This window comes from Notamacropus eugenii, chromosome 5, assembly GCF_028372415.1.
Source record: "Notamacropus eugenii isolate mMacEug1 chromosome 5, mMacEug1.pri_v2, whole genome shotgun sequence".
In the NCBI taxonomy this organism is placed as follows: Eukaryota; Metazoa; Chordata; class Mammalia; order Diprotodontia; family Macropodidae; genus Notamacropus; species Notamacropus eugenii.
Window position 1 is genome coordinate 271584546 of NC_092876.1, and position 23508 is coordinate 271608053.

A 23508-nucleotide genomic window follows, 5' to 3' on the forward strand; every position below is an offset into this window, starting at 1 on the left:
CATATTACATAAACTCAGCATCATGTTTAGTACAAAGAAGCCATACTTTTGCCCTCAGAGTTTGTATAAAAAGGAGACAGGAGAGTGAAGTGACTCTTACAAGGTTCCATAACTAGCTTTTCTTTTTCCTATTTAGCTTTCCATTTTCTTTTTACAGTTGTTATCATTTCATTCCCCATGCAGAAGAGATGGAATGGGGAAGAGGATAGTAGACAGGTGGCTAGAAAAGTGAAAATAAAAAGAGAGAAGAGGACCTGGAAGTAATTTAATTCAATCCAGCAAATATTTGTGCAAATTACTATGTGCAAATTACTATATAGCAAAGCAAAATTAGGAAGATTAAGGGAGAAGTTGTTGTTGTGTTCATCCTTCATTTTTGAAGAAGACCATGACATCAGAGAAATGGTGACATGACTTGCACTTGACTTTGTTCTGAGTGAGGGAGGGTTGTGCAAAGTCACCAGCCTCACTTTCTCCTCCTGAGCCATCTGGATCCAGTGCCCAGATATTCATCAGGATGACTAGAGACAGCCCAGGATGGAATGGGAGACCTTGGCCTTTTGTGACTAAGACCTATTCAGGGAGTCACTTAGAGTGAAGTAATGTCCATGCACTGAATTGGCCTCTTTAAGGAATCAGGAATGGCCCCTTTAATGAGCAAAAGAAAAAAAATATAAGTAAATCAAGCTGGGAAGGAAAGAGGGACAGTTACTATTGATAATCACTCTGAAGCCAGGAGCATCCAGAAAACAGCCATTAAGTGGAGTTAGGGCAATAATTGTCTAATCTATGGACTTCAGAGTGTACTGGGTTTAAGGTTTTGGAAAAGACAGCAAAGAAAGAGGGAAAGAAAGAAATAAAGAAGGGAGACAGGAAGAAACAAGGAAAGAAAGGAAGGAAGAAAGAAAGGAGGAAGGAAGGAAGGAAAGGAAAGAAAGAACAAAAGAAAGAAAGAAAGGGGAAAAATATACAAAGTAAAAAGGGAGAAAAAAGGTTACAAAATGCGGAATAATTTTTCATCAGTCGGCCCTTGCTATTTGTTTTGTCACTGGTGCTTCTAGCTATCCCTAGACACTCGCATCTAGAGATGAAGAAAAGGTAGCCCAGAAGGAGAAGAGCCTTGGCATCAGTTCTGAGTTCTGGGGTCTATTTTATAACTCTTTATTCACAGCCAACTAGAGTACTAAAAGTAACCACTGGGATTTTCTCTTTCAAGACATGTGAAAAACTCTTTCAAGAAGAGGAGTTTTTGCCATTGGATCCAACCCAAGAATTTATATTCCCCCCTGAACTAATGGTAAGCCAAGTACAATTGTACCCATGCTGTAAGAATTCATGATAAAGTATCAAGGTGTTGAAGCAATGGGTAATTTTCCAGGTTCCTTCTTGGAGGTGAATAATATCTAGTCAACACTTTGCTTCAGTGTGCAATGGGAAGAAAGGAGAGTAGGGGGAAAGATTAGACAATTCATGGACCATTGTCACTGGAAAATGTCATGAGATTATGTCACCTAATGTAGCAACCACAATTCTAATGTATCCATGTATCCACCATTCTCACTTTTATCTCCTAAGTAGAATGATTTTTTAGAAATGATTAACATATATATATGTATATGCATATATATACATGTGTCATAATATGGGAAACTTTTTATTTTTCAAGAAGTATATTGAAAATTCTGCTATTAGGCAGAGAATACTCCCTTGAGACAGAACAAAATATTGCTTTGCTTTTGATCAATACTTTTTGTTAAAATTTTATTTTCATATTCCTGAGTCAGACTGTTGCAATGATTGCAAGTCATTTTCGTTATTCCTTCAAAGGTGGTAAACAATTCAAGAATAGAGCAAAAATGTAGGCAAGACATGTCAATCACAAGATAATCTTAAAGTTTTGTTGTTTTTCTACCAGATCATGGCTGAGAAACAGCCTAAAAGAACAAGGGTTTTCTATGGGGAACGAATAACCTGGATTTCTCCTGTAACACTAAGAGAACTTCTGGAAGTGAAAGCCAAGTACCCAGATGCACCGATTGTCATGGGAAACACCACTGTGGGTATGTAGAAATCAGGGAGCTTGTTGCATGTGAACATGATCAAAAGGATTTGAACAACCCTTCACACACTGAATGCTTTCAAAGGAAGCAATGAAACTCCTGATGTTTTGGTCATTCATCAGTTTTTATCATGATTTCAAGATTAAAAGGGCAACTATTTTGGTTCCTTAAAGTCTTTTTCTCATTTTTTGATGCCTTTAGGACCTGATATGAAGTTCAAAGGGATTCTTCATCCAGTTATCATCTCTCCTGATAGAATTGCAGAACTAAATGCTGTAAATTATTTAGACAATGGTGAGTTCTTAGATTTTCTGCTTATTGGCTGCTTTGACCACATGATTTACTCTGCCTAATGGGGAAGTAAAAGTAACAACTCTTCCCAGTTATTATTATGCACAAAGAGAAAATTTTGTATTGGAGTATTGCCTCTTCTTAAAAAAACAACAACCCAACTATATTTCTTTTTTATTATTTATATGTCATTTCTCAATATATCAATATACCCCCATCAAAACAACCTTTGTTTTTTAAAATTTATTTTCAGTTTTCAACATTTAGTTCCACAAAGTTTTAAATTTCAAAATTTCTCCCCATCTTCCCCCTACCCTTACCCCAGGACAGCATGTATTTTGATTACCCTTCCCTCTAATCTTCCCTCCCTTCTATCACCCCTTCCCCCTCTCTATCCCTTTCCCTTCTATTTTCCTGTAGGGCAAGATAGATTTCTCTACCCCATTGTCCATATATTTTATTTCCTAGTTGTTTGTAAAAACATTTTAAACATTCATTTTTAAAACTTTGAGTTCCACATTGTCTCCCTTCCCCCCTCCCCACCAAGCCTTATTGAGAAGGCAAGCAGTTTTGATATAGGTTATACATGTATAGCCATGCAAAACACTTGCATAACAGTCATATTATAAAAGACTAATTATATTTCCCTCTATCCTGTATTGTCCTCCATTTATTCTAATCTCTCCTTTGACCTGTCCCTCTACCAAAGTATTTGCTTCTGATTACCCCTTTCCCCAATCTGCCATCCCTTCTATTATCCCCCCTCTCTTATCCCTTTCCCTCCTGCTTTCCTGTAGGGTAAGAAGAACTTCCGTACTCATTTGATTATGTTATTCTCTCCTGAAGCCAAATCCAATGAAAGGATTTATTTTATTCCTTTTCCTCTCACCTTCCCTCTCACTTATTCCTTCTCACCTTCCCCCTCTTCCCCTCCATTGTAAAAGCTCTTTCTTGCCTCTTTTATGTGAGATGATTTACTACATTCTATCTCTCCCTTTCTCTTTCTCTTAGTACATTCCTCTCAACATTTAATTTTCTTTTTTAGATATCATCCCTTCATATTCAGCTCACCCTGTGCCCCCTGTATACATACAATATACATAAACACATATGTGTGTGTATGTATGTATGTATATATGTTCTCTCCAGCTATCCTAATACTGAGAAAGGTCTCAGGAGTTACAAATATTGTTTTTCCAAGTAGGAATGTAAGCAGTTCAACTTTAATAAATCCCTTATGGTTTTTCTTTCCTGTTTACTTTTTCATGCTTCTCTTGATTCTTGTGTTTGAAAGTCAAATTTTCTATTCAGCTCTGGTCTTTTCAACAAGAATGCTTGGAAGCCCTCTATTTCATTGAAGTTCTGTTTGTTTTCCCCTGAAGGATTTTACTCAGTTTTGCTGGGTAGGTGATTCTTAGTGTTAATCCTATCTCCTTTGACCTCTGGAATATCATATTCCAAACCCTCAGGTCCCTTAGTGTAGAAGCTGCTAGATCTTGTGTTATCCTGATTGTGTTTACACAATAATTGAACTGTTTCTTTCTGGCTGCTTATAATATATTCTCCTTGACCTGGGAACTCTGGAATTTGGCTACAACATTCTTAGGAGTTTTCTTTTTGTGATCTCTTTCAGAATCTCCTTTCCATTTCTATTTTACCCTCTGGTTCTGTAATTCAGGGCAGTTTTCCTTGATAATTTCTTGACAGGTGATGTCTAGGCTCTTTTTTGATCATGGCTTTTCAGTAGTCCAATAATTTAAATTAATTAAATGATCATTTCTGGATCCATTTCCCAGGTCAGTTACTGTTCCAATGAGATAATTCATATTGTCTTCTGTTTTTTCTCATTCTTTCGGTTTTGTTTTATAATTTCTTGATTTCTCATACAGTCATTAGCTTCCATTTGCTCCATTCTAATTTTTATGGAATTATTTTCTTCAGTGAGCTTTTTGACCTCTCTTTCCATTTGGCCCATTGTGCTTTTTAAGACCTTCTTCTCCTCATTGACTTTTTGGACCTCTTTTGTCATTTGGGTTAGTCTAATTTTAAAGGTGTTATTTTCTTCAGCATTTTTTGGAGTTTCCTTTAGCAAGCTGTTGACTCGTTTTTCATGATTTCCTTGCATCACTCTCATTTCTCTTCCAAATTTTTCCTCTACTTCTCTTACTTGATTTTCAAAATCCTTTTTGGCACTGTTCCATGGCCTGAGACCAATTCCTATTAGAGGCTTTGGATGCAGGAGCTTTGGCTTTGTTGTCTTCTTCTGGTTGTATGTTTTGATCTTCCCCATCATCAATGGTATAAGAAAATAAGTCTTCACCAGGAAAGTAAGAATCTATAGTCTGTTTGTTTTTCCCCATTTGCTCATTTTCCCAACCAGTTATTTGAGTTTTGAGCTCTTTGCTAAATGGAGGGCACTCCTCTGCAGAGTGACCTCTGCTTCAGCAGTGGCTTCAGTTGCCCTGGGGCTTGGGCTGGGGACAGACCATGTTTTTCTCTCAGCCAGGTGAAAGATCCTTCCCACTGACCTTCAAAGATATCTTTTGCATTGGTGGGTTGAGAAGTTTGGAAACTGAAGCAGCCCTAGTGATTCAATCCCCTGAGGCCTGCTCCAGATCTGTCCATGGTCCATGCTGAATTCCTCTCTGCTCCCAGTCTGGTGGGACAGGCCCTTCTTGTCAACCTTTCAGATAGTCTTAGGCTGGAAATTTGCTTCTTTTGTGGCTTCTGCTGCTCTAGAATTTGTTTAGAGTCATTTTTTACATGTTTTTGAGGGATTTTGGGGGAGAGCTATAGCAGATCTCTGCTTCTACTCCGCCATCTTGGCTCTGCCCCTCCATCACCCTTTGTAACAAAGAAAAGCAGTTAATCCAAATAGTTTGATGCAAACACCATCTTTGAGAGTATTTACCACCTACTGTACTAATAACCCCTACATCTTTACCATCATGAGGGAAGAGTGTCTCATCAACTCTTTTCTAAAACCAATATTGGTCATTACAGGTAATTGGAGTTTGGCTGCCTTTTAGTGGTGTTTTCATTTTACATTGTGCATATAGTTCTCCTGGTTGAGCTTATTTTACTGTGCATCAGTTCATGCTAGTTTTCCCATGGTTCTCTGAATTTCACGTATTTATTATTTTCTTTAGAGCAACATATTTCACTTGCCTTCATATAACATATTTTTTGAAACTCTACTCCAATCACTGGATACTCATTTTATGTCCAGTTTTGTTTTATTTATTTTTTTTTGCTATAACAAAAAAGTGCTTCTAACTGTTGGAAGCATTCTTTCTGACTTCATTTTCCTTGGGGCACAGGCCCAGTAGTATAATTACTATATCAAAGGCTATGAACAATGTAGTCACTTTTCTCCTTGCTATCTTCTTCTCTTTAGCAAATGACAAATCTGAGACTAAGTTCTTCTTTATTATTGAATAATCAGTTTATGATTAAGGGAATCTCAACTATAGCTAAGCAATATCAACTAGATCAGTCATCTTATAGGTAGTGTTAGATAAGTTTGCCAGCCTACAAAGTGTTTATTCTTCCTTTTCATTTTCATTGAAATGCCTCATCTGTTGTATAACAATAAAGCACCATTATAATTTTTTCAGATCCAAAGCTTAAAACTGTAGTATGATTCTGTAACAAGGTTAGGTAATTAACATTGCTTATATCTTACTGATTTTAAATGATTTGGTTTCAGGGCTGACAATAGGTGCTGGTTGTAGCCTAGCCCAATTGAAAGATATCTTGACTGATGTGGTCTTGGAGCTTCCAGCAGAGAAGACTCAAACTTACCAGGCTCTCTTAAAGCATCTGAGGACTCTGGCAGGATCACAGATCAGGAATGTGGCAGTAGGTGTTTTTCCATGCTAAACCTCATAATATGATTGCTATTAGCACTATGTGACACATGTTCAATTTGATCAGAAGAGATATTATAGGTTCCCAAACCTTGATTAATTTTTTTGCACTTATGTTTTTAAGTGTGATAATAATGAAATTAAGATGCCAACTTTTGTCTTCTTTACAAAGTCTTTAGGAGGCAGCATCATCAGTAGACATTCAACATCAGATTTGAATCCCCTTCTGGCTGTGGGTAACTGTACCCTTAATCTGGCTTCAAAAGGTAAGTTATAAGAAAAGGCATAGAAAGTGTCAGAGAGGGAGCCATGATAAATCAAATGGATAGAATGGGAAAAGACTGGCCTGGTTTCATCTTCTGCTTTCAAGTAGGACTGTAGCTAAATCATCAGAAAAAAATAAACGTTTTTGTTTCAAGGACCACTTTAGCAGTCTGAAGAGGACTACTGATCCTTTTAATGTTTTAAATGCATAAAATAAAACATATAGGATTATGGAGAAAAGCACTTATATTGAAATACAGTTAAGAAACTATTTTATAAAACAAAAGAAAATCCATTCATGGACTCCAGATTAAGGACCTTTGATCAGAAATAATTGAAATGATCTCTGTCTCATAGCCCCTGGATGGGTGTGTCTGTATTTCAGTTCCTAAACTGGTCCAGCTTCTTTTTCCTTTTAGGTATAGTGAATAGAGAGTTGGCCTCAAAATTAGGCCTGTGATACACACTAACTGTATGACCAGGAACTGTTCTCAGAGCCAGGACTCTGACTCATACCGGTTATATGACAGTGAGAAATGCACTTTACTTTTCCATACTCTAGACAGAGAAGGTGCTGACCTGCTTTGGTAGAAAGTTTCTGCATTCAGGAATTTTCCTAAATGAGCGAAATCACTGATCAAGTCCCTATCTATCCTTATCTCTAGAGAGGGTTCAGGATCTTGGGCAGCCAATCATTAAATAAATACATATTTACTAAATGTTTACTATATGCCTGGCACTGTAGTAGATGCTGGGGAAGTAAGGATGCCCATTAATACAAACAGTGCCTTTTATAATTCACACGATTTTCCTTTCTCAGTGAACTCAAGCCTGTGACGAAAGCTGGTTGTTTTCCTGAATATTATTTCATCACTCTAATAGTGTTCCTTCAAGGGAGACTTGAAAAGCAGTCATGGTGCATTAGGAAGAGTCTAGAAATGCAAAGTTCAGCTATATTAAGGCAATGAATATCAAGGAGCTAGGCATGGTTCAGTCAAGAAACCCTGATGGAGGCAAAAGACAAAGATCTAAACAGGGCAATAAACTGGTGTTATAGAAGCTGTTTCAGCAGTTGCCATACGTGATTTCAAATAGCTGCCATAGAACCTGTGCAAAGAACCATGTAGTGCTTCAAATGGGCAGTTGTTCTAATAGGGGATCGCTGTGTTCTGAGATGTTTTAACCACCAATAATAGTATAGGAATATCTAGTTGTCTCCACCTGGTTGAATTTCCTGAGCCCATCATAATGAAAGTGGTTCCATTACAATGAGATAGGAAGAATTTGTTGACTCAAGAATTTTTACTGTCTCTATCTGATAGTATGAAACTAACTTCTGATCAGAAGAGGAGATGCATTTCCTATAAGTCAAGGTAGGGTCTACAACTTGCAGAACTTCCAAATTCTTTGGCAAGAATTGCTACCTACTATTCCCTTCAAAGGGTCAAGAAATGAGACCACCTGGAAGAGTGGAGAGTGATGGATATGGAGGGAAAGGACCTGGGTACAAGTACTAGCTTTACTGTTTATTTCATCTGTGACCTTTAGCCATTTTACTTATCCTCAGTTATCTGAAAAATGAGGAAACTGAATTAGTTTATCTTGAAAGCGCTCTGAATCTATGATCCATGGCAAGTGGTTCTCTAACTTTTGCTTGAACATTACTATCAATGTGGAATTTACTCCCCCGCTTTACCAGACCATTTTTTTTAACATCTTGAAACAACTATTATTTGGGGAGCAGTTGTTAGGAAGTTCTTCCTTATACTGAGTCAGAATCTGCCTATGACTCATTCATTGGTTCTATTGCATCTCTCTGGATCTATATATAATAATTTGAATCTCTCTTCTACATGATTGTTGTTGAATCGTTTTTCAGTCACATCTATAACTCCATTTGGGGTTTTGTTGACAAAGATACTAAAGTGGTTTGCTTTTTCTTTATATAGCTTATTTACAGGTGAGGAAACTGAGGTAAACAGAGTTAAATGACTTGCCCAGGGTCACACGGTAAGAGTCTGAGTCTGGATTTGAACTTAGGAAAAGGAGTCTTCCTGACTTCAGGCCTGGCACTCTATCCATTTTACCACCTAGCTGCCCCTTCAGTATTTTCAGTTGGCTCTCATATCAATGGAGGAAAGCATGGCAAAGTTGATATAGAACCAACCAGATGACCTGAATTCAAATCTTACTCATGAAAAAACTAGTTTATCACCCTGGACAAAACACTTTATCTCTCAGTGCTCTAGGTAACTCTCTAAGACTAAATATTTCAGGAAAAAATGCCAACCTGCATCAAGTGGTAATCTCTTCAACAGGATTTAGTTGCATTAATGAAATCAAAGATTTAATACCTGTGATCTCAGCATAGACCAGTGGAAAGTGTCTGGAATACAGTAAATGTTTTTAGTATATATCTCTTAGTTGATTTATTTATCGGTTGAAAGAGTGTTGGTTTGGAGTCAGATGACTTGGGTTCACATCCTGACTGGGGAACCCCTGCTCTTAACGATCTAGAAGGCCACATGTGGCTTGAAGGCAGCAGGTTCCCCACCCCTGGCTTAACTGCTCTTTGAGTCTCTTCACCATCTTGGGTGCCTCTTCCTAATGTCCCTCTTGAAATGTGTGGTTCCCATATTTGAACACGGAGCTCTAAAGCAGTGATATCAACTTTGTATTGATTTTGAATACCACAAATTAACATTATCTATGTTGTATTGTACATTTATTTTAAACATTTCCCTGATACTTTTTAATCTGGTTCCAGAGCACCTGGAGTTTTTGAATTTGACATCTCTGCTCTAGAGCCAGTCTGACTAGAACAGATAGAAGTAGGTCCTATCATCTTCCTTGCTCTGGATATTGTGTAGATCACAGAAACTTTTTCTTAGCAGCTATATCACACTGTGACTCAAGTTAAATCTCACATTAAATTTTGTGATATCTCAACAGACATCTCATTTTTTCTACATTTGGTAGTATATTAAAAAAATTCCTTGTTACAACAATCCTCAAAACCATTTTTTTTTGTTTTTGTTCAGTTGTGTCTGACTCTTCATGACCCCCATTTTCAGAGTGGTTCTTGGCAAAGACACTGCAGTGGTTTGCTATTTCCTTCTTTAGCTCATTTTACAGATGAGGAAACTGAGGCAGACAGAGGTTAAGTAACTTGCCTAGGGTCACACAGCTAATAAATGTCTGAGGCTGGATTTGAGCTCAGGTCTTCCTAACTCCTTGACCAGTGTTCTATCCACTGTGCTGTCTAGCTGCCCAAAACCATTAGAAATTCTACTTGGCATACCCTAAGGCCATTATTCTACAACTGGAAATATAAACTAGCTCTCCTGTATATGCATAGGGTTCCTGCCATAAACTTTCTAATTGTTAAGTGTTCTTTTCTTATATCTCCTTATCCCCAGAATTTTCTAGGTGAAGTATAGAAATTTTTGGATCCAAGAATGTTCCACAAACTCCAAAGAGAGAATTTACAGAAATTAATATCATTAATGAGGGTTATAAAACATTAGCTTGGGGCAAGAGATGAAAGCATAAGCATTAACAGACTAGTTGACTTGCTTGATTGAAGCATACATTCATATTGTATTGTTGGCAGTACGTTGGTTAATAAACTTCCAAGTGACTGAGAATGGAGGATGATGAAAACATTGTATTCTCAGGAGCAGAATTAGAAAATTTCTTAGCTATTGGGCTCTCCTCTGAGTAGCCCCACTGCAACCCACCAAAAGGAATTCCATAATATATTTAGATAATGAACATATATATGTGTTTGTTTGGATATTAACAAGGAAGAGAAAAATCAAAAGAGGTTATTTAATTATTAGTTATAGCTAGGAATAAAACTGACTTCCTCCAATCCAACTAATCTTTTCCTTTGAGGCAGTAAGATGACAATGTGTAGACTTGGAATGAGAAAGACCTGAGTTCAAATGTGACCTCAGACTCTAACTGCCTTTGTGATTCTGAGCAAGTCATTTAACCTCTGGCTACCTCATTTTTCCTCATCTGTAAAATGGAAATAATAATAGTAGCAACCTCCCAGGATTGCTGTGAGGATAAAATGAGATAATATTTGTAAAATACCTTAAGCTTTGAGACCTTAACACTGTAACAATACTAAATATTATTAATATTCCTTCTGGTACATGATTGTATGAGTTCCCTCATTTATCAGAATCTGATCATGTGAAGAACAGACCGAGAGGGTTAGACAGCCTGCCTCAGAGTCAGGAAGACCTGAGTGCAAGTCCTCCTCTCATATGTACTGCTAGTGTGACCCTGCACAAATTGCTTTACCTCTCAGTGTCCCCAGGCAACTCTCTAAGGTCCAGAGAAAGTGTCCATCTTCTTTGATAGAGGGGAATCCTCACCATAAGCTCCCTACCCCAAATAAAATCACAGGCTTGCTCCAGGAAAAAAATAGACTAGTGGAGGGAGGGACAGAATAGAATCTGTGGAAATTGCAATTTTTTTTTCAACAGATGGAAAGCGACAAATTCCTTTAAATGACCAGTTTCTTATGAAGGCACGAAGTTCAGATCTCAAACCAGAAGAAATCTTGATCTCAGTGAACATCCCCTATTCTAGGAAGGTAAGGAATTTCTTAGTTTTACCAAAGAGCCTAATACAAACGAATTAATTATCTATCAGACCTAATTTGGAGGGGAAAGATGCTGGCCTTCTGTATTCACAATGAAAGGTTCAATTCCAGAAAATATTTTATTACAAGCAGCTCGGGCAAAGTTCAGGCATTTCAGTTACCTTATCTTCATGCTACATACTGAATATTACTTGTTACCATACTCCTCTTCCTTCTCTGTTTCTTTCTCTTTTTAAAATAGAAAGCTGTTTTTTTAACCTGAGACTTTCTTATACTTGGTTCTACCCCATGTTGCTTTTATTTCCTTTAAATAAGATTTGAAGAATATACCTTTCCCTGTTCTGGGGGTTAGAAGAAGGCATAGAAAATGTTTCTATTGAAAAGTAATGTATTTCTTAATAACATAGGACTTCCATGACATTTCATTTCCCTACTGAGCATTTTCACTGGTTGCCCTCCAGGCCCAGAATTCCCTTCCATCTGCCTCTAAGCTTCCTTTAATTCTCAGCTGAGGTCCCACATTCTGCTTTTCCTAGTAGTCCTTTATATTAGGGATCTTTGGGATTAAATTGGATCTTTGGGATTAGGTCCAATTAGTCCTGTATATATCTCATCTGTACTCAGTTTGCAGGTTGTCTCCCCCTTTAGAAGATGAGCTTCTTGAGAGCAGAGACATTTTTTTTTTTGCCTTTCTTTGTAGGTACACTGTTTAGTACCAGGCCTGGCACATAGTGGGTGCTTAGCAAATGCTTGCTGACTTGACTTGTCCATGGCAATAGTTTGCTCCACAATTTTCCCTCCCCATGGTAAAGAACCTAGACAAGTTTTGTTCTAGGTATTCATAGGAATGGTGTGTGACATGCACATATTAACCCATCTGGGACAGCTACTGCAGTCGATAGAGAGCTAGGCCTGGAGACAGAAAGACCTGAGTATAAATCCAGCCTTCAGACACTAAATGTGAGACCCTGGGCAAGTCACTTAACCTGTCTGCCTCAGTTTCCTCAACTATAAAATGGGGATAACAATAGCATTTACCATCCAGGGTTATGAAAATTGAATGTGATAATTTGTAAAGTAGTTACTGCAATGCCTGGCACTTAGTAGGTCCTTAATGAATATTTCTTCCCTACCTCTCCCTCTAGACACAAGGACATCTAGGTTTGTCAGTGGGGGAGACAGAGAAAAGAAATTCAGGTATTCTTTACTGGGAAAAAGAGGTGGAAAGTGTTATATTGATATTTCTTGCTATTCATGTTTCTGAAAAATTGTTCAGAAATAAAATTGTTCAGTCATTATTATATTGAAATGGAGAATGTTATTGAATGGAGAAGAAGTGTGTCACATGGCTAGGGTCACGCAGCTCATTTTTGGCAGAACCGGACCTAGGATACAAATTTTGTGGGTTTACTTTTCATTATACCATTTATATTTCATATCCTCTGTGAAAGATAGCTATCTGAAGGAAATATGTGGTGGAGCTTTTTTGTAAAGTGAAGAGCCCTTTTTACAAAGGGATGGCAAATTAACACCCTTCAATTTATCATTTTACCGATTTTGGATTTTAAAAAAAACCCTACATGATTTTCTGAAGGTGAAGCATGGTTTTTAAAAATTCAACTTTACCAGCCAGCTTACTGGCTAGTCATTTAGCAAATATTGTATTTGTGTGAATGCATATATATGTATATATGCACATATTCTTAGCTACTGAATAACCTGCAGTTTTAATGTTTTCTCTGCTTAACTTTTGTCCTTAGTGGGAATTTGTCTCAGCTTTTCGACAAGCTCCACGTCAACAGAATGCTCTGGCATTTGTTATTTCTGGAATGAGAGTCCTTTTTGAAGAAGACACAAACATCGTTAGAGACATCTGTATTTTCTATGGAGGCATTGGCTCCACCACAGTCTGTGCTAAGAAACTCTGCCAGAAACTCACAGGAAGGTACAATATGATGTCTGCAGACTTAGAATGATGGGACATTTCTAATTGATTGTAACATAAAATCCTTTATGGCTTCAGACATCTTACTGGTGTGGGTGTCTCTCCCACCAACACTGATTGCAACCCTTGCAGACCTGTTAGACCATCTGTAGGAGCTAGTAGGGCCATGTTCCTGCTAAGGACCTACTTCACACCAAGCTAGTCCTGGAGGATAGTAGGGCCCATCAGAGGGCCCAAACTTGAATTCCTTCCAAGTTGGTAGGACCTGCCAGAGCTGCCACTTTTGTGGTCCTGCTGTTAAAACCCATGGTCACTTAATGGTGAAGTAGCAGAGTTGACCTAATTCATTCATGCATTCACTCATTATTCAGTTCAAACCTAAGAGTTCATCAGTGTAGGGACCTTCTGATGTGGAAACTCTCCCACCAATCAATTCACAAGCATTTATTAAGTACCTAACATATGCCAGATACTATACTAGGTTCTGTGTATAACAGAGGCCAAAATGAAACATATCCTGCCCCTCGCCCCCCAAGAGCTTACATTCTGGCAAATGTTGCAGACTTGCAACTTAGTTGTAGTGGAGAGAGAGTTTCTAGGACACTAAGGGGTTAAAAGCCTTGTCCCTGGGGCAGGGCATATAGCTGGGGCAGTATTTGAAGCCAAGTCTTCCTTTCATCAAAGTCATCATTTCTCTATGATTATCAGGAAAACATATATGGGATCTACACTAAAGTGTGTGGAATTCAGTTAAGGTTCCGTTGTTACATATGGATGATACTATCTTAGGAAAGCCTCAAGTGAGCCTCAGATAGTGATATTAGCACAAAGGGAATTGGAGATCATTTGATCTAATTCTCTTGTTTAATAGATGAAAAAAATAAAGTCCAGAGAAGTTAAGCAATTTTTCTAGGATTACACAGCTTGTAAATATCATGGGCAAAATTTTAACTAAGCTTCTCCAATTCCAAATCCAGTGATTTCCCCCTTGTACCATTCTTGAGTGTGTGTTTGTTTGTGTGTATATGTGTGCACATGTGCACACTTTAGGGCTGTCTTGAAAATGAATACAAAGAATTTGGCTCTTGTACATGTATGTGTTTATCAATCTGTTTCCCAATAATAGCTTTGAAGGAAGTAAAATTCATGAAATATGTGTTCTTTGCCCGGGGAGAGTGACTACTTACCAGGTTGAAATAGCATAAGCAATTTAAATATAGACTGGCAAATACACATGTACATGCACACAAACATGCAACCTGTCTTTGTCTCTCTCTTTCTCTATATGAATAGGTAGGTATGTATATATATACATATATACACGTACACACATATACATACATATACATGTACATATTTATGTACATATACATATATGTATATATGTGTGTATATATGTATGTACATATACATAAATGTATGTATATAGAAGGAGAGGGAATAAAGAGGGGCAGTGCTGCACAACTACTTTTCAGCACATTTTAAATTTTGTTTTGGTTCCACTTATATGAGTCAGAGAAATGGTATTAACGTTTGACTTATCCTGTAACGTAATGTGATCATGAGCATAAAAACCTTTAGCTTATTTCAAGAGCCATTCTTTGTTCTATAGGCTCTCTAAATCTGTCAGCTAATGGCTTCTGTATATTGACTTCTACTATTTAATTTTTTAAATCTATCTCTGGTAGAGCCTGGAATGAGGAGATGCTGGGCAAAGCTTGCAGGTCAGTTCTAGATGAAGTTTTACTCCCAGCCTCAGCTCCGGGTGGAATGGTGGAATACAAGAGATCCCTCCTTGTCAGCTTTCTTTTCAAATTCTACTTAGAAGTCCTGCGGAATTTGAGGATGATGGTAAGTTTACTATAGTGTTGACATCTGTTTCCTTCTTCTGAAGGACATTATTAAGAAATAGTGAACAAAGTACTCTGTAGCTTACTAGATAAGATTATCACAGAAAAATTTCTTATTCCATGTACAAATATGGGAAAATTACTCATCCCAACTAAATCCAAGCTTCACAGAACAAATCCCCTTAATAAAAGGATTTGTTCTTTAGAGCAGACTCAGTCAGAAGGCTGAACCCAAGGACCCAGAAGACCACATGTGGCCTTGAGGCTGCAAGTTCCCCACCCCTGGTGCAGAACATCTGTGTTCTTTAAGATATGAATGGATTTTCTGCCAACAAAATATCACTATGGTAAGATGGAAAGAAATGGGTGTGGATTCTGCCTCAGACACTACTTTTATGATCAAGTCTCTTAATCTCTCTCTTAGTCTCGGTTTGCTCATCTGTAAAATGAGATTGAAGTATCTGTATTGCCAGCCTCATGAGGTGAGGTAATGTACAAGGCATGACAAGTTTTGCATCCTCAAAATATTATATAATGCTATATTACTATTTACTCCTATGGCTTCCTTGTGGTGAAACGCTATTCTTAATATAACTCTCATCTCTTATTATTGACTCATCTGACTTATCTGCAATGATGTGCTGCTGTTAGTGTACAAAGAGAACCCTAGGGACCCATCATCAGCAGTGGTGACTGATTTGCTCAACTTCATATATACCAGGAGTCCTTAATCTTTTTTTGCTTATGGACCCTTTGGCAGTTCAGGCAAGTCTATGGATCCCTCCTCATAATAAAGTTTTCAAATGAATAAAATGACATATGTAGAATTATGAATTTTTGAAATATAGTTCTCAAAATATTTTTTAAAAGGTAAATGTTTCATGGATTTCAGTTTAAGAGTCTCTGTTCTTCCCTTTTTTGTCGATGTGTCTTTTTCTCCTTACATTTGTGTGATTGATGCTAGGGATGTGGTGTAGTGGAAAGGTCACTGGAGTGGGACTGGGAGCTCCGAGTTGTATTCATAGCTCTATCCCTTCCTAGCAGTTTCATTTCTCTGTACCTCCATTTTGTCATCCTTATCATTTTAGATAGGATAGCTAAGTAGCACAGTGGATGGAAGGTTGGATTTGCAGTCAGGAAGACCTGAGTTCAAATACAGCCTCAGATATTTACTAGCTGTGTGACCCTGGGCAAGTCACTTCACCCTGTTTACCTCAGTTTCCTCATCTGTAAAATGAGCTGGAGAAGGACATGGCAAACCACCCCAGTATCTTTGCCAAGAAAACCCCAAATGGGTTAACAAAGAGTTAGACATGACTGAAATGGCAACAACAATAAAATGTTCGTTACAGAAGGGACAGGATAGTAGAATGAATGAATGAATGTTAAATCTGGAGCCAAAAGACTTCAGCTGGAATCCTCTCTTGGATATTTAATATTTGCATTATTATGGACAAGTCATTTAACATCTTGGAGCCTCAGTCTTTTTTACCCATGAGGTGAATAGTCATGCTTGGACTATGTGTCTCAGAGGGTGGTTGTGAGGGAAGCTCTGTTTAAATCATAAAATTCCATATGAATGTGAATATGATTATGATTCCCCAGGGACTCTTCCTTTGGTGATCACTGTGAGGACTTCCCAAAGTTGATAACTTTGACTAAGAAATGCCAAATTTCTTCTAGACTTTATCTTTACTGTATCTTTTCCTGCCACCAGTTCTTTGAGATTGGCAGAAAAAAAGTGTTTTTTTCCCCCTAGAGGTGGGAAAACTGAAGCCGAGAAATATTACTTTTACTAAATAGTGATGTAGCCTATTTTTGAGGGAGAAGTTTTAAAATAAGCATATTGATCAAAAGAGGAAAATAAAATTATTTCTATAAATCCCAGTCTCTGGCTTATTAGTAAAACCTTTTCCTTTGTCATGTGGTGAAACTAAGAAAAAGAATGTTCTTATTCTTTGATGAATCTGTTATTGATATGAAAAGGGCTCACTACAGATCATAACCCATCTACAGCTTTTCATTCTGCTCAACTCTTGCCCATATCATCCCAGAAATCCTCTATAGTGGTCTACCCAGTGTTCTGGAAGCCATGTCCTAGATTGGTTGTGTCAAACTCAAATAGAAAGGAATCCCTGCAGGTGCATGTTAAATCAGAAAACCACAAAATAACGTTATCTATCTTATGTTTTTTGGGAGTGTAGCAAGGCGGTACAGTGGGTAGTGCACCAGGCCTAGTCAGGAAGACCTGAGTTAAAATCCAGCCTCACACACTTACTGGCTATGTGATTCTGGGTCGGCAAGTTACTCAACCCTGTTTGCTTCCATTTCCTCATCTGTAAAATGAGGTGGAGAAGGACATGGCAAACCACTCTTGTATATTTGCCAAGAAAATCTCAAATGGAGTCATTTAGAATCAGATACGACTGAAAACAGCTGAACAACAACAAACAATATTGTACTTTCATTTATCCTGTTAAACATTTCCTAATTACATTTTAACCTGGTTCAGGTTATGCTCTAGAGTTTTGTAGCAGCCGACGTTTCTGTTTTAGATCACCGACGTTACATGGGTACCAGTGAAATACATGGGTTGGCCATGTGTTATGCTTTGCTTCTGTAACTTGCTCATTTTCTCGTCATACATTTTAGGGTCATTGATTTAGAACTAGAAGAAAAGCTATCGATCATCAAGTCAAATTCCTTTATTTTGCAGATGAGAAAACCAAGCCCCAGGGAGGTTAGATAACTTGCCCACAGTCAGTTTTTTAAGGGTGTCTTTTATGCCTCTTCAGGTATACATTCCTCCTTTGGTAATATGCTTCACCCTACTTATTTTGCCATGTATCTCTCCACTTCCCCTTGAGTCACCAACAGATTTAATTAAATGTAATATTACATGATTCATAGCCACATAGTATCACCAGAAAAAAATAGTGAGGTAAAGATGGACTTTTGCTTCAGGAAGAAGTAGGCGTTCATTAATAACCACAGAGCTGCTTTAATTACATGCTACTGAATAATAACAATAAGAGCTGACACTTATTAAGTGTCTTACGGGTCCCAAAGTGCCTTTATAGGCATTATTTCATTTGACCCTTAAAACAACCTTTGTGGGTAAGTACTGTAGATTTTCTTTTCTATGTTTTATTTTAAAAGTAAATTGTTATTGAAAGTCTTAAAAAATTCCTGTTACTTCTCAATAACTATCAAACTCACCCCCAAGAGAATATTCTCTTGGAATAAAGACACAAAGTTAAAGCATTATAAATCAGCTGTTCCTGATAATGATTGCTTCATTCTACCACCTCTCTGCTGAGGCTATTATCCCCATTTTGTAGGTGAGGAAATTGAGGCTCAGAGAAATTAAATGACTTTTTTCTCATTGTATAGCTAGTATCAAAGGTAGAATATAAGTCCCAGTCCTTCATTTCTAAATCTGGTACTTTTTCCACTTTGCCAGATTTTCATTTATGAACATAATAATCTTCTTATAATGTCTCCTTCTCTTTGAAAAGTTGAGTATATGATCTTGAAATTATAATTTCTTATTTAAAAATGATCAAATAAGAAATGGAAGAAATGCTAGAAGGTAATGATATAAACTTATTTAAAACTATGCATATGCTGTATTGTTTTTGTATTAGCTTTCCATATTAATTTTTTTCATCTATAAAATGAGAAAGCCACACTAGGCAGTCTTCAGTGTTTTGTAGTTTTTGTCCTCAGCCTCTTCAGCTAGATTGTCATTCATTACTTGAGGACAAGGACCATGTCTTGTGCCTCTTTTCCCCCAGAGCTGCCCTACACACAGAAGACAAATCAATTAATATTTGCTAGCGATGATGGTGATGAGCAATTGAATGTTGAGTTTGGAATAGAACTGTTGGCTATTAAGTGATTTGGAGCTTTGCTCACAGTTTGACACACTAAAAAATATAAACTGTTTTCCTTTCAGAACCCTTCTCTCTGTCCTTCTGTACCAGCTGAGTATAGAAGCGTTTTAGAAGATTTCCATTCCAAACAGTATGAGACTGTTTTAAGGTACCAGGTTAGTAGCATTTTTCCAAACTATAAAGGCAGAGATTGTAGATATCATGCATGTTCTGCATGGGGAATGTGTGTTGAAAACGAGATGGTGCATTTGCAGGAAATAACGCGTGTATCTTAAAGCAACAGAGGGAGTTTGCTTCTCTACACACGTTGCCAGCATGGCTTCTGAGTTTTGCCAATCTCTTATTTCCATTCTTATATCATGGAGACATCTCTCCTCTTACTCTTCCCCACTTACTTGGGAAAACCTACCAGCATCAAGTCTAAATAGGTGTTGAGGGGAAGGAAGGAGAGTAAACTTGTTAATTTGTACTGTGGCTAAAACAAGAAACCCCAAAACAAAACTAAGTTGTTTAAAGTATTACTTACAGGACTGATATACAGACATGCAACACACGTTTCTTTGGATCTCTAAAATATAGTGAAATCTTTACACTTCTATAAGACTTCAATGACCATAAAATTCTTACTTGTATTCTGAGCCTTTTGCAGAGAGGGAGAGTAGTTAAAAGTTATGATCAGCAGTACTTTATGATTACTTTGTTAGAGAGAAGCAAAATGAAAAGAATGTAGGAATGAGACAAAGAATGCAGTTGTTTTCTCTATTGATACATAAAAATGGTTTTGTTTACTAAACAGAAGGTAGACACAAAACAGTTTCCTCAAGATCCAATTGGGCGTCCCATCATGCACCAATCTGGTATAAAGCATGCAACTGGTGAGGCCATTTACTGTGATGACATGCCTGTGCATGACCAGGAACTTTTCTTGACTTTTGTAACAAGTTCAAGAGCTCATGCCAAGATTGTGTAAGTACCATCATGAACTGAGGAATGCAATCATAGTTTGCTTTGTCATCTAACCTCTGAAACATGCTGCCAATAAAAACGGGCTCTGCTAGTGTAAGAGAGAAAGTTAAAAATAAAAAAAAAGAGGATAAATTATTTGCTCAGGTTGTCAGTGAGAGCCAGGGTCATGGTGGGACTGGACTTCAGGATTTGTCACAAAATAATTTCATCATTCCTAATGAAGGATCTTGAGTTGGAGGCACAGAATCTAAGAATCTCAGAGTTGGAAGAAACATGAGAGGTTCTAGTCTTACCTAGTTCACATACCCATTCCAGTGTAGGAATCCTCTCTATAAAATCCTCTGAAATCTCTGTTTGAAAAATTTCCGTGGAGGTGAGCTATCTTTTGAAATAGGTCATTTCACTATGTGAAGGCTCTATTAGAATGTTCTTCCTTGTTTGGGACTGAAATTTGCCTTTCAATAACTTCCATATATTGGTTCTATTTCTGTTCTAGTTTGTAGACCTCTGAAGCTTCTTTCAGTTCTAAATATATGATTCTGTGACTTGCTTTTAGTCAGTGTAGATTGGTTCCTAAAACTCCTTGTGTGTATGTATATACATACACATATACATATACATGTGCATGTGTATGTACATACACATATACATATACATGTGCATATGTATATACACACACATACACACACATATTCAAAGGGCAAAATTGAATCTTTGCATGAAAGCAAGGCTTTTCCCCTGTATTCTCTCCAGGCAAACCCATCTTGGTGCCACCATTCTGTTGTCTTAGAGTAGGTGGGAAAAACATTGATGGGACAAAGAATAGAAGGGGGCATTTTTCCCAAAATTCATGAGCCAATGAATCATTTAGAAAGGGAAGCAAATAATTAGATTGGAGTAGTTGTTAGGTGTATCTTACATTTTGTGTCTTGTTTTTCAGTGACCATATTCTAAATAGCTTTCAGATTTGACGTATGTTTCTCTGAGAGAACACTGCAATTTATTTTTTAATCTAGGTCCATTGATTCTTCAGAAGCTCTTAAACTACCAGGAGTCATTGATGTCCTGACAGGTAAAGATCTTCAAGGCGTAAACTCCTTCTCGGAGTTTCCTGAAAGTGAGGAAATATTGGCAACTGATGAGGTATAATGCTTTTATTATTTTTAAGTATCTTTTCCCCATAAACATCACTTACATTTAAAAAAAATCTACCATAAAATTTTCAAAATGTACTAATTCCCAAACTATTCCAAGGTTCCTTGCATCTTTATTATGAAATTTTGTGTTCACATTTTGAATAAGCCAAAATCTGCTTAGTCATTTTCCCATGTAGCTATTTATATAAATGATTTATATAAAATATATCATTTATATCATTTATTTTTTAAAAAGAGGAGTGATCTTAAAATTGGAAGATCTGGGTTGTGGTTTATCAAGGAATGAATGGCAATAGCACAAGAGGGCAAAGATTTTAAAACATAGAATATGATATCTAGTAGAACTATAAGTAAAACTATGGGGATAAAATTGGAGGGAAAAAAAATGAGGCCAGAGGAGGGGATAAGGGACTAGGAGAACAGGGATTGGTGAAGGGACTGGACATGCTAGTGAGAATGAAGAATCAGGTTAGGAGGAATGAGATAAAGGGCTAAATAGAAGAATAGAAGGCTATGATTACAGAGAGGTAGTTCCAGATCATGGAGGTGGCTTAGTTATGAATGCTATGACTTAAGATCACTGTTTCCATGAGGAGTCAAGAGGAAGTTAAGGTGCTGGTCATGGAAATTGAAGAGATTGGCATATTTACTGGGAAGCCAGTTAGGTCTGAAGGGACATCAACATGTGTATTGAAGTCCTTGAAAATGAAGGCAGTGGTTGGGGTAGAGAAGACAACTATCAGTTAAGTGGGGGGAAAGACCTGGAGGCTGGTAGATGACTGAAAAGGATCTGTATTGAGGGATCTTGGCAGCAACTGGAAGCAAAACTCCTGAGAGCAGCCTGCATCAGATTAAAATATAATTGGAAAGTGTTTAACAAAAATAAAAATACACAGATAATGTTAATTTGTAGTCTTCCAAATCAATATGTAGCCTAACTGTTTCTATTTGAGGTTGACACCACTGATCTAGATGAAAAGAATAATTATTTGAAGGAGGAACAAAGGGGCTGTCTCGAAGTTGATTGAGAAGCTGAGCAAGTTTACTTACTCCTCCTGGCCCATTTTGTCCAGGGACATGAGAGAAGAAACATTTAGCACTGCAGAGGGTGGTCAGTAGGGCAATGTCTTCCCAGGGGAGTTTTCCACCAGCAAGAATATGGAAAAACTGAGAAGTACAAAATAAATGGAAATTTGCTAAACAAAACAAAACAGAACAGGGCTTTTAAAAGTCACAGAAAAAAAAGATTTTTAATAATCATTAGAACTTGAGCTAAACCGACCTTGAATAGAAACTACTGTAAACCCCATGAGACAGAGCCAGGGTGTTTTGGCAGTTAGCTGAGAACTGTGGACACTAAGTAAATATTAACTAAAAATACAAGATTGTTTTATATTGCCTGTGAAATGATTGCTTTGTGGATGAAACGGAATAGGACAGTGTTCAAGCCTGTGAAGTGCTTTGAGATATGAATTATTCATTTTTACATTGCATAAGAGACAATGACAATGTCGTCTGCATATTCTCTACCCCAGAACCACTGGAAGTAGGAATATGCACCGGGACAATGTCCACATTGATGACCACTATGGTGATTTATATAAGTATCAAGGTATAAAAATAAATTAAGGTAGTCTTAGGCTATATTAAGAAGAGAATCATGTTTGAGAGGTGGGAGGTGACTGGGCTGGTAAGGGGACAGGAGACCATACCATGTCAGGATTAGTGGAATGAACTAGGAATATTTAGCCTGGACAATAGAAGGAGTAAGAACAGGAAGTAAATACAAAGGGAAAGGAATGTCAGCAAAAGAAAAAATATACAGAGAAAATGCTGAAGTAATTTTTAGCTTTTCAGAAGTTGGACTGAACCAAAGTTAATAAAAGAACTAGACAAGAGCTTCTCATCTGTCTCATTCTATCGCTTTGGCTCCCCATCCCCCGAAAAGTTCTAGTAAAATACATTAAATTCTAAGCCAGAAGTTTGTCTCACAATCTTGTAATGCCCCATCTTTAGACACATCTCTCATAAGAAATAGAAAGAATGTCTTAATGACTCACTGTTATCAGAAGTTTTGTTACTAGAAATTAAAATTATAGAGAAGAAATAGGAGTGTGGTCCAGCATATGTCTACTGTGCTAAATTCCTTTCAAAGTCCTTCCTTTACTCTCTTACTCAGAAAGATTGGATTTGATTTAAGAAGAATTTGTTAAACATTTTATTAAGTTCCAGGCACTGTTATAGTCTCTGGAGATGCAAAGAGAAAACCCAAATAGTCCTTGCCCTCAAGGAGCTTATGTTCTGTTGTGGGTGGTGGTGGTGGTGGTGCTGGTGGTGCTGGTTATAGTGGATATGACAGATGCACAGAGAAATAAACACAAGATAATTAGAAGACAAAGCACAAAAAAATTGGGGCAATCAGGAACGGCTTCCAGCAGAACATGGGGCATCTGAACTGAGCCTAGAGGTACATAAGGGATCCTAAGAAGCAAAGGTGAAGAAATAGCCTGTGTGTTGAATTCAAGGACTAGCCAGCTAGTCTGAATTTATTTGAACACAACAGCACACAATCTACTAATAATGCATGGAATG

The 23508-nt window shown here is 37.4% G+C and overlaps 1 protein-coding gene across 3 annotated transcripts in view; it reads left to right on the forward strand.

Annotated features, from left to right (window-relative positions):
• The window catches only part of LOC140506070 (aldehyde oxidase-like), a 92711-nt gene that overhangs the window by 20848 nt on the left and 48355 nt on the right, over positions 1 to 23508 (forward strand). For all 3 annotated transcript variants that reach the window (XM_072612829.1, XM_072612828.1, XM_072612830.1), the window contains 11 exons: positions 1217 to 1297; positions 1916 to 2060; positions 2262 to 2354; positions 6061 to 6212; positions 6393 to 6486; positions 10984 to 11093; positions 12863 to 13047; positions 14736 to 14898; positions 18856 to 18948; positions 19590 to 19759; positions 20776 to 20902. In XM_072612829.1, the coding sequence (XP_072468930.1) occupies positions 1217 to 1297; positions 1916 to 2060; positions 2262 to 2354; positions 6061 to 6212; positions 6393 to 6486; positions 10984 to 11093; positions 12863 to 13047; positions 14736 to 14898; positions 18856 to 18948; positions 19590 to 19759; positions 20776 to 20902 (1413 nt within the window). The remainder of the gene's footprint in view (positions 1 to 1216; positions 1298 to 1915; positions 2061 to 2261; positions 2355 to 6060; positions 6213 to 6392; positions 6487 to 10983; positions 11094 to 12862; positions 13048 to 14735; positions 14899 to 18855; positions 18949 to 19589; positions 19760 to 20775; positions 20903 to 23508) is intronic.